This window comes from Thamnophis sirtalis, unplaced genomic scaffold, assembly GCF_051295495.1.
Source record: "Thamnophis sirtalis isolate CommonGarterSnake01/CBP01778 unplaced genomic scaffold, rThaSir2_p1.2 scaffold_10, whole genome shotgun sequence".
NCBI classification, from domain to species: Eukaryota; Metazoa; Chordata; class Lepidosauria; order Squamata; family Natricidae; genus Thamnophis; species Thamnophis sirtalis.
The window spans coordinates 64,167,540-64,180,418 of record NW_028261390.1 but is presented as its reverse complement, the minus strand read 5'-3'; the positions used below and the strand labels follow the sequence as shown (position 1 = coordinate 64,180,418).

The 12,879-nt window shown below is 34.5% G+C and overlaps 1 protein-coding gene across 7 annotated transcripts in view; it reads right to left on the bottom strand.

Moving 5' to 3' along the window:
- FRYL (FRY like transcription coactivator) overlaps positions 1-12,879 on the bottom strand; it is a 156,118-nt gene that overhangs the window by 87,016 nt on the left and 56,223 nt on the right. For all 7 annotated transcript variants that reach the window (XM_087724769.1, XM_087724772.1, XM_087724770.1 and 4 more), the window contains exons 2-11: positions 12,210-12,409; positions 10,068-10,121; positions 8,257-8,396; positions 6,867-6,963; positions 6,437-6,516; positions 5,562-5,642; positions 4,962-5,130; positions 2,221-2,313; positions 1,708-1,806; positions 941-1,042 (exon numbers count right to left, since the gene is read on the bottom strand). In XM_087724769.1, coding sequence (XP_087580895.1) covers positions 941-1,042; positions 1,708-1,806; positions 2,221-2,313; positions 4,962-5,130; positions 5,562-5,642; positions 6,437-6,516; positions 6,867-6,963; positions 8,257-8,396; positions 10,068-10,121; positions 12,210-12,329 — 1,035 coding nt within the window. In that variant the 5' untranslated portion in view covers positions 12,330-12,409. The remainder of the gene's footprint in view (positions 1-940; positions 1,043-1,707; positions 1,807-2,220; positions 2,314-4,961; positions 5,131-5,561; positions 5,643-6,436; positions 6,517-6,866; positions 6,964-8,256; positions 8,397-10,067; positions 10,122-12,209; positions 12,410-12,879) is intronic.

The window sequence follows — 12,879 nt, the reverse complement described above, 5'->3', positions numbered from 1 at the left end:
GAAAACAAAAGAGTAGCGAACAGGGAGGGGGTGTTTGCAGGAAACAATTCATTCTTTTGGTCGTTTCAAGAGTGGAAAGTGCTGTTTGTGACTATAAAAGACTCTGTGTCAAGTGTTGCCTTGCCCTGAGTTTGGAAACTAATTATCTGGCAGCTCTCTGAGTGAGATAAGGTTCGTGTTGATAAATATTCCTCTGAAAGACTTTTTGCCAAGCCTTGCTGACTGTGAATGAAAGGAATTCCGTCATGTACATAAAAGAAGTTTTGCCGGGACCCGGACTCTGCTTCATGCTTGCTAAGGAAGTCTAGGTCAGAACAGGCTTGATATTTTAGTATCCAACTTGGGGCAATAAAAAATGTAGAAACAACACACAAAAAAGTGAGGAAGTGCAGCTCCTGGCTGCAAAAATATTGCTGATCTTTGGTCAACATTAGAACTGAACTCAAGAAGGCTCTTGGTCTTAGGTACAGCTATCCCAAGCAGCTTCCACTGGAAAGCAATATTTAAAAAGGACTCATGAGCAAGTCCAACTTCTCCAAAGTACATTTCTAAATAACTGGAATTCACAATGAATAAAATGAGCACAGGCAATGTGAAAAATCAATTTTAAGAAATATGCGGGAATAGGTTATTCTGACTTGAAATAGTTTCACATTACAAGTCTTATAAATAGGCATCAAATAGGTTCACAAGTTATTGTGAGCTACGAGCATTATATTCTTGCCCTGATAACGTTCCCTAATTGCAATCAAACCATTTGTTACCATCTGTAAACCACAAGCTCAGAGAACACCAAGGACTCTACCCTGTTCAACCCTGAGTTACAAAACTCTTCTATTGGAGTCTTACATTTATTTTATACGGACATTATTTTGTGGTTAATCTACATTGAGAATATTACTTACTAAATATGACAGGAGCATGATGAAACAGTCCTTACCTTCAAATGAGACAGACAATTCTGTAGGAAGATATGCCAGTTATTTAGAAAAAACTGCTTCTGACTGACACACAACAAACAGGTGATCAATGGATATAAAGCCTATGAGAGAGGAACAGTTTGTTACAACTTTCAGGGAAAAAAATAGCATGGCTGGTTTATTAAGCATGCAAACTCAGCCACTGTAAACTTGTGAAAAATGATTAATGGACCAGTGAGCTGTATATATGTAACAAACTATGGTGCATTCAATAAAGTGTGGTTAAACGAACCACAGTTTGGTAAATATTTGACAGTATCTATGATTGTGTTCTTACATTAGCCAGAATCCTGATACATAAATGAATCTAAACTGTAACAGCAATAGCACTTAGACTTATATACTGCTTCATAGTACTTTACAGCCCCTGGTTTACAGATGCTCAGCAAACAGCCCCACCCACATCCATTTTAAACCAATTTGGGAAAACAGCTTTTCTCTTCAAACAAAACTTAACATAGGTTTGGCACTTGAGAAAAGTTTTCTAAACATCAGTTTACAGTACTGAAAATGCTTCCTTCAATTGCTAAATATATAAATAGAGAACCAGTCCATAATATTAAGTAATTTGATTACAATTGGATTAAAATAACTTCAGTTTAAAATATCCTATCAAGAAAAAAGCTTGTAGTTCTGTCAAATTCTGATCCCAGATATTTGCTTTGTGACATACTATCAAATTGCATGTACTGTATCTTAGACAAAAATTAAACCATTTAAAAAATACCAAAGAATGCTTCTTTCTTGAGCTCAGCTCAAAAGTTGTCTGATAGAGCATCTCCACAAAATTTTTCAGGCATGGCACATTCACTTCATTTTTAACAGCCTAGAATCAAAAGAAACAGATCTACACTATATCTTCAAGGATAAAGGCAGTAACAGAGAAAATGATACAAATCATGAGAGTCATGTAATACTTTCTCACAGATTTAAACCCTGCTGTTAAAAATAATTCAGTTATATAACAAAACACTTAGTCCAATTCCAAACACTTTATAGATTTTTCATTGTGAGAAGCTGAATTTTGCCTTTAATTTTACAAGTAAAATTAATGGATTTTTTTTTAAAAAATCTCATATTTGGTTATAAAAAATAATTAAACTACATTGTCATTATCTGTATGGCAAAATACACTCAAATACAAAAAATGGGTTTTTCAGACCTCCATTTGAGAAGAAAAGGTCTCTACTTTTGCATAAATACAATACACTGTATTTGTGAAATAATAAATTATACTTACAGCAGCAACAGGGATGAGAATTTCTACAAACAAACCAGCAAGCGAATGCTTTATGTCTTTATCTTTTACCTCCAAAAAATACTGTGCACATTCCTGCAGGAAAATAGTTATCAAATTTCTGTTATACACCATCTTCTTCAGTAAGAATAAATGAAAATAACAGGAAAACAAAACCTATTGCAGATAAAAGACTTGATACAGGTAACAAAATAGTCCAGTTTAAACTGGAATGAATTTGGAAACCTTAAATTAGCAGGTCTTCAACGTTTTTATTCTATAAATAAGCTGAAGCTGATTTTGATATAAATATTTTTTTTCTCTATGCAAAATTCCAAGTTTTGGAAAACATTACATCTCTTCTGCTAATGTTTCTGATAAACCAAATGATGACAGAGTGTTCAACTCTTTGTGATATGCAGTTATGCATATTAAGGCATTTTTTTCAAGTCTTGAAGACCACTGCGAAATTGTTACTTTGAAGTCATTGGAAACAATCTTCAAAATAATGATTTGGTTAAAAAAAACTGTCCAGAATTGGTACTGATTGTGCTCTTGCAATGCCATATTCAAAAACATTTTCTCAGGATAAAAAAATCCTATATAGTTTCAGTATGCAAAATGCCATACATAGCCAAATGTTGGCTTCCAAAATTTTACTGAGGGATGTAATGCCTCAACACTACTATCAGAGTGGTTAATTATGTGATAAGCAAGTCATTATACTTCAGCTTGTTTGCTTTCCTTTCTTAAGATTAAGTAGACTTGACCACAATCAATCTACACTGAGTTCAATTGTTGACAAAGAGAAAGATGTTGGGACAAACACCATATTTTTCAGACTATAAGACGCACCAGTGTATAAGACGCCCCAATCTTTTGAAAAAGTAAGTAAGAAAAATGCCCCCGTTTCTACCTTGCCCCAGTCCTGCTGAAGCCTGAAGAGAGCTACTGGGGGCTGAAGGAAGGCAAAAAAAGCCTCTGTTTTTGTGAGAAACGGGGGCATTTTTGCCTTGCCCCAGCGCTGCTGAAGCCTGCAGAGGGCTGAGGGAAGGCAACAAAGGCTCCAGGGGTGGCACTCTTTATTTGGTGTATAAGACGCACCAACATTTCCATGCTCTTTTGGGGGGGAGTGCTCTTATACTCTGAAAAATACGGTAGTTGAAGAAAGAAACTGTCCCTTTTCTGAAATATAATTAAAACACCAAATTGTTGAAACTTTCCAAATGATGGCTTTCTATCACTACTTTTGCTCCTTATGATGTAATTCAAGAATTTATAGCCAATCTATAGCTATGGATACATGCATTCAGGAAGTGCTTCCTAGAACTCAAGAGTAAAATCCTATTTGAAAACTTATGAGAAATCAAGAATAATTTTTTAAAGTCAACTTCATCCACACATTCCCAGAGGACTACATATGGTTAACTTTCTTTGAATTTAGATTTCTCCACAGAGTGTCTTCCTGTTTTCCTCCTAATAATATGCCTATCATTCCTTGTTTGGGTAGATATTCATTAGTTACCATGCATAAATCATTAGATTATTAGTTGTGGTGGGTTATACGTTAACATTCTTTACAGGAAATAAATAATGTATAAAACACTATGCAATTTGAATTTTATTTCAGATATGCTGGGATTAGAATTCAAGAATTCCTAGCCAACAGCTTTGTGCTGATAATCAGGTAGGGGAAAATTACTTTTCCAATTTAGGTTTAATCTGCTGGTTTTCTTTTAACCTTTTAAATGCTGAAGAAATTTTGACTGTCTAGCACGTCACACCTCTACCCTACGAGTTGCACTGGTTCCCAGGATGTTTCTATGTTCAATTCAAAATGACAGTATAACTTGTAACATCATAGTCCCCTTCTTAGTATGGAACTGGGTTATTTAAGGGACCACCTTTCCTGGGTCCCATTAGATATAACAGGAAGCGCATGTTCTGATTCAAAGAGATGAAAAGTGGCATCTAATGAGGCCTGGGAAGAGAGATTTTTCTGTATCATCCCCCTGGGGATCAGACTGGAAAAACCACATACTTAAACATTTCCATGTTCTTTTATCTCTGTCTCCACTTTAATATCCTTTATTGTTAAGGTAATGATGATTTAATAGCTGACCAGCTGCTGTAAGGCTGTAAACCGAGATGTGTAATGAGTCAGCCGGAAACCTCAATGTCCTGTATTTTGTCCCGGGTTGTCTCAAAATTGTAGTCACACTGTGCACATTCTGAAATTTATCGTATTTTTCTGAATATAAGATGCACCTCCCCCCTCCAAAAAAAGAGGGTGAAAATCTGGGTGCATCTTATACACCGAATACAACATTTTTGGTCACCCCAAACCCCGCCCCTTCACAAAAATGGATGCACAGAGGGTTTGGGGGGCCTTTAAAGTGCTCCTGGGGGATGGGGGGGCAAAAATAAGTGAAAAACAGGCCTTTTTTGCCCTCCCCAGCCCCCAGGAGAACATTGCAGGCCTCTCAAACTCTCTGCATGCCCCATTTTTCACAGAAAATGAGAATGAGGCATCCAGAGGATTTGGGAGGTCTGCAGAATGCAAACACATGTTTTTTTTTAAATTTACCTCTTCAAAATCTTGGTATGTCTTATACTCTGAAAAATACGGTATTTCTTTTTTCTATTTAATTTTAGGGAATATATAGCAACAACCTGAATTTTTGTATTCTGTAAAGTATAAACTAAGGAAGGATCGTAACTATTAATACAATGAAATAGCTCACCTGCATGAATTGAAATGATGCTTCAAAATCTTCCACAGGATACATTTTTACTCTGAAAAACTTCATCCCCATAATTAAGCTGATGATACTTTGTACCACATGAGGGCTCTGCTCCTTTTGCCTCAGTTCCTTTAATTCTGTAACAAATTTTTTTCTAACAGCTTGAAACCTGAGCCAAAAAATTAGCAAGGTTTTAAAAAAGAATAGATAAAATGATTTCCCACGAAAAGCAAAATAATTGCCCTCGTTTTAAAATATATAGTTAGAACCATACAAACAATACTGGGCCATACTAGATCACATTAGGATATATGACAAAGTCAATTTGACTTTTAGCAGTGACATCATCAAAAACATCAAAAACCATTCTTGTGTGTTTGAGATAAGAAAGAAAAAAAACATTTTAAAAGAAAATACTCAAAAGTGAATGCAGTCATTAAAAGACATACTTGCAAAACAATTTATCACTGTGACAATTGATCAGTAGATAGTAATAGTTGCTATTTGTTATGCTAAAAAATAGATTATCTGTGATCATTAAGCATTTGTAAACTTGTGGCAAAGAAAACATTTTTAAGTCTTGAAAAAGAAGTTACTCACTTTGATTGGGCAAGGACACCTATCACTTCTGCATATAAATCTGCAATGATATGGACATTTCCAGTGTTGGTCCCTGAATACCTACAATGAATAGGAAAGCCACAAATTTGATATTAGGACACCGTGTTTCCCCTGCCTTATTTTCTTTTGACCCCTGAAATAAGCGATTGGCCTTATTTTCAGGGAGGTCTTATTATTTTTGAGGTTTAGGAAGGGGTGAGCGTGGTCACCTCATGGCTGCTGCTGTGTTGCAATATTTTTGGGGGAGGGATTATTTTATCGCATGCACTCAAAAGCCCAATTGGGCTTATTATCCAGGGAGGTCTTATTTTCAGGGTAACAGGGTACAATTTAAGACAATGCTGCACATACAGGTAGTCCTCAACTTACAACCACAATTGGGACCTGAATTACCATTGTAACTTGTTGTGGTTGTGTATTATGAATCATTTGAAACCATTTGAAACCATCTAAGCAGAATATTAACCGTTGCTAATGTTGACTCCCGATTTTATGGTATCCATTCAGGGTTATTTACTAACTATTGTAACATTTTAGATATTCTTAAATCAGCATTTTAATACTTATTATCTGATTACTTCGTGATATAGGATTGGAAGTGATGCTTGTATGTTCTTTCTTATAGGATCCAGGCCTTTGCAGGCCTCAATTTTATACAAATTTCTTTAGGAACAAATTTGAACAAAGTCAATGATACCTGTTAAATCATGATGTTGTTTAGCAAAAAGTGCAAATAACAAGTTGAATTCAAAAAACATCTGCATTAGTGCAACTTCTCTGAGACGCTGGGATAGTCAGTACTCACTCATAAGCCAAAAATATTTAAAGGTATTTGGTATCCTAAATATACTTACCCTTCCTTGTGTTTAAAGTGCTTGAAAGCCAAATTTAGAACTTCATGAACTAAAGGGTCAGGCACTGGATGAACAGGTATCTGTAACAGAGAGAGCAGGTACTGTTTTATCTTTATGGCTTAGACATTTTACTGGAATTTGAATTGTCACTGTTATTGGATAAACATGTGTGCAAATATATACAGAAGGGCATATTTTTATTTGGGATCTGAATAAATTAAATAACATGCTACAATTCTGAACTCTTTTCACCCCACAGAAATATTTCATTTTAATAGAACTATATTTTACAATGCACAATGTATGAAAATCCCCTAGCTTTCTACTCCAGTATTCTACTCCAATTCTAAGCAGAATACAAAGACATTTAGATGTTTTTGGTAAAAAAAAAAAAAAAAAGCTTATATGTAGCAGAAATAAAAGAGCTTACCTGTTTTAGAACTTCTACTAAAACTAAGCAAAAAATAAAATCTACAGCTAAATCCCTTCGTTCAAGTAGATAATCTCTCTCTCGTTGCTGCTCATCTCTGAAACAAAAAAATATCAGATATATTTGACATAAGACAAGCTCTTTTGTCCAAACAGAAATACATGCAACTTTTTATGGATATGCACACAACTAAGAAAGTTACAGAAAAAATCTTTCTACACCAATGCCCATCATCCTCCTGGAATTCCATACTGCCCTTACAATCTGACAGGAGCAAAAGAAAAAAAAAAGGAGGGAAAAAACCTATTAGGAAAGTAAGTTCACAGAAATACCCAATTGATTACTATTCAAAGCGAAAGCCATGAACTGCTACTATATTTAACTGAGCAAGGAATTACAGTATATAATTTGCTAATTGTTCCTGAGTATCTGAGTTTAAAAGTTGCTAACATTTTCCATTATCAATAATTGATCAGCTCTGACTGGCTATTAGCACGTACTTCTTTGTTGTTTTTAGAAAGTTTACAATTTTCTTTAATTTTTCCAAACAAATTATTTTTGGTCTTCTGAAATTTTAAGTTGCAGACTAGAATGGTCTGGTCTTGCATAGTTTACTTTATTCATCATAACATCATTTTTATTAATTCCATTCAACTATGACTACCTATATGAATTATCTGTTATTTAATGTAACACCTATCCTCCGCGAGCTGCACTGGCTGCCTGTTGATCTCCGGGTGCGCTTCAAGGTGCTTGTTGTCACCTACAAAGCCCTTCATGGTATTGGATCTGGATACTTGAGAGACCGCCTACTGCCAATTACCTCCACTAGGCCAATAAGATCCCATAGATTAGGCCTCCTCCGAATTCCATCAGCCGGTCAATGTCGACTGGCAACTACTCGGAGGAGAGCCTTCTCGGTGGCTGCTCCGACCCTATGGAACGAACTCCCTGTGGAGATTCGTACCCTCACCACCCTCCAGACCTTCCGCATAGCCCTTAAAACCTGGCTGTCCCAACAAGCCTGGGGCTAAGATTTCAACCCCACCCGAATAGTATGACTGTTGCGTTTTTTTAACGATGTACTGTTTTATGTGTGTATTTTTGTCTTGTACTCCCCTCCCCCTTGGATTGTGAGCTGCCCTGAGTCCCCCCAGGGAAAAGGGCGGCATATAAATAAAGTAATCCTAATCCTAAATTTATCTAATTGTGAAGCTGAAGACTAATCTATATGAGAATTTAGAGCTGACAGATGACAAATCTAATATGTTTAGACCATGTTATTCTTTATAAATAATATTTATAAATTTATAAAATGTTGAATTATTCAAGGAATATGTAATTAGAGGATGCAATTACCCACAGGTGTTTATCACTGTAGCACACTCACCCCTTAGATTTTGTGCTGGACCGAGGCCTATATTCATAAGACTCATCTTCAGTTCCATTTTGGCGTTTGTACCAGTCAAACAAGGTGCGTAGTAAGGAGGGGAGACAGTGCTCTGCTACTGAGCTCATAGAGCTTATCAACTGTCAAGAGAAAATATTAAGGGTTTCCATAAAGTAATTAGTTTACATAATATTTTTTCCAAAACCTTCTCTCTTAGATACGTTATGGCTGGATGTACAAACTGTAGTGCAGCTATAACACCATGGCATCATCTGTCATTTTTATGCTGTAGCAAAAATCTCAACATGTATTTATTCAAACTTAAAACACCAAACTTTCCATTAAATTATACTAGATCTCTATTCTCAAAGTCTGCACTGTGATTCTTAATAAATGAATTAGTATGACATATTCCATGATTTTTTTTAAAAAATCAACCTTTCTTTTTTTAACAGCAACTCATGTCTCATTCCACATTTCTTTTTGATTGGTGTAGCAGCAACTGTAGAAAAATGTGATTCACACACTATGGTGCTTCCCCATTTCCATTTGAAAGTCTCAATGTTTAAAATAGTGAACCATGCTGATTTTTCAATCCTGTAACCTTCTACAGATATTCTCCTTACTACTGATATATTACTAGAGCAACTTGTGCAGATGCTAGAGACATAAAAATATTTCTCAGAAGAGCAATAATTTATACATCTTATAAATTAAAGAATATAAGATTCTTTATTGATAATTTATAATGTAGAATTCTTTATATGTGATTTAAAGAATAGGTAAAGGTAAAGGTTCCGCTCGCAAATATGTGCTAGTTGTTCCCGACTCTAGGGGGCGGTGCTCATCTCCATTTCAAAGCCAAAGAGCCAGCAGTGTCCGAAGACGTCTCCATGGTCATGTGGCTGGCATGACTAAACCCCGAAGGCGCACAGAACACTATTACCTTCCCACTAAGGCAGTCCCTATTTTTCTACTTTTTACATGCTTTCGTACTGCTAGGTTGGCAGAAACTGGGACAAGTAACGGGAGCTCACTCTGTTACACAGTGCTAGAGATTTGAACTGCTGATCTTTCTGATCAACAAGCTCAGCGTCTTAGCCACTGAGCTACCGTGTCCCTGGTTTAAAGAATACTTGTATTTTAACAAAGAAAAGAAAGCATGTGGAAAAATACCAGTAGGAAGACACAAAAGTCTGAGTTTCATTACCCATCCCTGAAGCATTTTTTTAAAAAACCTGTGGCATCTTTCAAGAATTCTAATTATCTCCCAGCAGAATCACAATCTTCAGTTTGACAACTTCTAAATTATAGATTAACATGTTATTCTATTGGTAGTTAACATTTAGGCAGTGATAGAATCCCAGGTTGGTATAAAAATATAAGAAGATATAAGAAGGCATATGTACTCTTCATCATTTTCTCCAATAAATAAATGAATCAATAAAATGTTTTTGACTCATGTGTTTACTTGGGTTCTCTTTGCCTAGTTAAAGGACTTGTGCGGAGAACAGATTGCATTTTAAGTAATACTTGTGCAGATATACTGAAAATTCAAAAAGGTCTACAAACATTTCAGCACTACTGTTATCTTCTTTGTTGCAACTAAAGACTTCTAAACTAAGTAAAAATTCTGAAATATTTCAAATATAAAATATCACAGAAACCTGCTTTTAATCAACTTGTGCAACAAATTCTGCCAACCAACTTACAGTCCCTAGGAAATGAACATAGTGGATTTCTATGACCTCTGCTATTTAAACACACTGTCAAATACAGGATTGTAAGTTTTGAAAAAATTTTTTACCAACCTGATCAAACTGAAGATCTTCACCTCTCTGAAGAGATCTAGACAGGGGTTTTTCCTAAAATAGGAATAAGGCATTGAATTACATATAATACAAGTATTATACGTGTACCCAATATAAAATAATTCAAACTAGATTTAATTTTTGAAATATAGATCTATGCTATATGGATATACATTTACTACATACAACTTAAATCTTTAATGGTGTTGGTAAGAATATTTATATATAGACCCATCTTATTTTGCAAGTCAAAAATAAAATGATAAATATAATAATACCAAATTTCAACAAAAAGTAAAGTTTATAGTATAAGAGAATATTTAATAACAATGTGTGATTAAATTAATTTAATTAATCCCAAGAGTACAAATAAATTTCAGAACAAATGAATATTGTAATGCAACAGTGCTAATCAGATTAAAAAATTATATTATGATTCACTAGAAAACCAAGACTGGAAAACAGGGTGGGAAAGATGAAAATTAGCATGTACATGATATTTAAGAAAAATAGTACACTGCCACTATGAAACACCAAATAGCTCTTTTAGACTTCTTGCCTTTTTTCACAAATAGTGAGAAAATTCTTGCTGAAGCAAAAAATTGAACTTCAACTAATCTTTAGAACTGATTCAACTAGCTATACTGCATTAATGTTATATTCAATATCATATTCAATGTTACTAAAAGCTGCTCATAGCCTATAAGAAACAATTATTAACAGTGTATGTCTGTTAAATCATAGCCTTGACTGCCAACATTTAAATCTAGTTAATTCATGTTAGCTAAAAATATCTGGATTTAAGGTGTTGTCCCTTCTCTAATACTTTACTAAATGAGATAAGAATAGCTAGCTGGCAGTTATTAAGTCTCCTTGTTTCAAGAATTGTTTCATGATGACAAAGATCATTTCTCTTAAAAAGTCCTATAATTGTCAGTAACCAAGATAGGCAAAAATGAGAAAAACTGTAGGTCTAAAATACTCTAGTTTATATTCTATGATTAGTTACTTTTTCATTTGTAAGGCTTCTTCTAGATGTTACAAAGCTATTTTATTTAGAACAGATATTAAACTAACCACACAAAAAAATCCTATAGGCTCTCTCTAATATTTTTTTTAAATGTACTTATGTTGCCCAAAACCAAGGCCTCAAATATAGGCAGGGATCTGAGAAGACAAATGATTTCTTATTAAGAAATAAGAAATTTCCATTTGAACTGGAAATATTTAGATAGATTTATGGTTTGTTAAACTGCAATTCAGGATTACAATTTGAATCTGACCAAATCAAATGGTCAGATTGAATAATTAAAGCTATATGATTTGAATGATTTTGATTGGATGATTCAATGGCTGATTTGCATGTGTATGTGCAAAAGCCATACACCCAGTGCATTTCCTTTTATGACTGTTCTCCCCATTGAAAAAAAATAAAAAAAGAAAAGAAAAGAGGCGGCAGTACTCAAAGGTTATACAAAATAAAGAATCCTTTGAGTTGAACTTGACTCCTAGTAATCATATGAGCATGTTCATGTAATTTCCTTGGCAACCATGGTTTACTATTGCCTTTTCCCAAAGTCTACAGTTACAGCCCTAATGCTGATTTTTTTTTATCAAATAAAAACTATTACATAAATTTCACTTTCGGCTAAAATATTTATTTGGCCTGTATAGGAGGAGGCTTTTAACAGCATGGATCAGCAGAAACAGGGACACAGTCCATTACCAATCGACTGTTTAAAAAGAAGGGAACCTCAAGGAAATACAGCAGTCAATCAATTATGGTTATTTTATAAAGTTTATTGGCAGTATGTTTTTTAACACAGAGAGCTCAAATTTTACTAAAATAAAGGGGATTTTAATTAGATACAAAATAAATCTGCATTTGGCTAATACACTTCTATTTTAAAATTTACACTTTGTAAAAGAACTTATAGTAAGCTATAGTAAGTAGTTTTATATTAATACCCCTGGCAACTCTGATCTTACAAGCAATTAGCTACGTGGAATGAGAAAGGAGAGGAAATTTAACATTTCCCAGTTCTTCATTGTTTATTGCAGCTTTTCACTGTTCTTTTTCCAAATTAATTAAATAATTTAAGAAAAACATAAACTGAAAGAAGTCTGCATAAAAGAACTCACCAAAGGTTCAGCCATTACAACTTCAATTTTCTTTTCAGCTTGAATAGCAAACTCAGTAAAGAGGCTCTTGATGACATATTCACCAGGTTTGACATCTGGATCAATGGTAATATTAGACATGATGACGCTTCTCTTTTCGCAAGTAGAATTGATGGTGGGAGAAATTCTGTGCTTAGTAATGCTTCTGGCTTGTGCTGATGCTAGAGGAAGAGAAAGATGGATCATTAATAATGAAGTAAATCAAGAGTATCAGCATTTCTTACAAACAACAAAATATTTTAGGTGGTTAGAATTTAAGGAAGACCTCTAGGAGAGGAGAAAGTTCTCAGTTGGTTTCCAATTGAAGCATAAGAAAAATGTATTCAATGAAGGAGAAATATAACTGAAAGATATTGGGGCCATATGCAACTAAGCCAAAGATACCAGAGATAAACCAAGGCAGTTGGTGCTCTTTTTCCAGTACTTATTGTGTTATCAAGCAGAATAGATTTAAAAACTATCAAGGATATGTTCAGGATTATTTAACTATACTTATTCCTCTACCTTTGGGAAAATCCATTATTTGAGGATTTTAAGAAGAGATTGGACAGTCATGTGTCTGGTCATGAAACTTTTACAGGTGAACCTTAAATTGGAAGCCAACTGCAGACCCTGCAAAATTAATGTTATA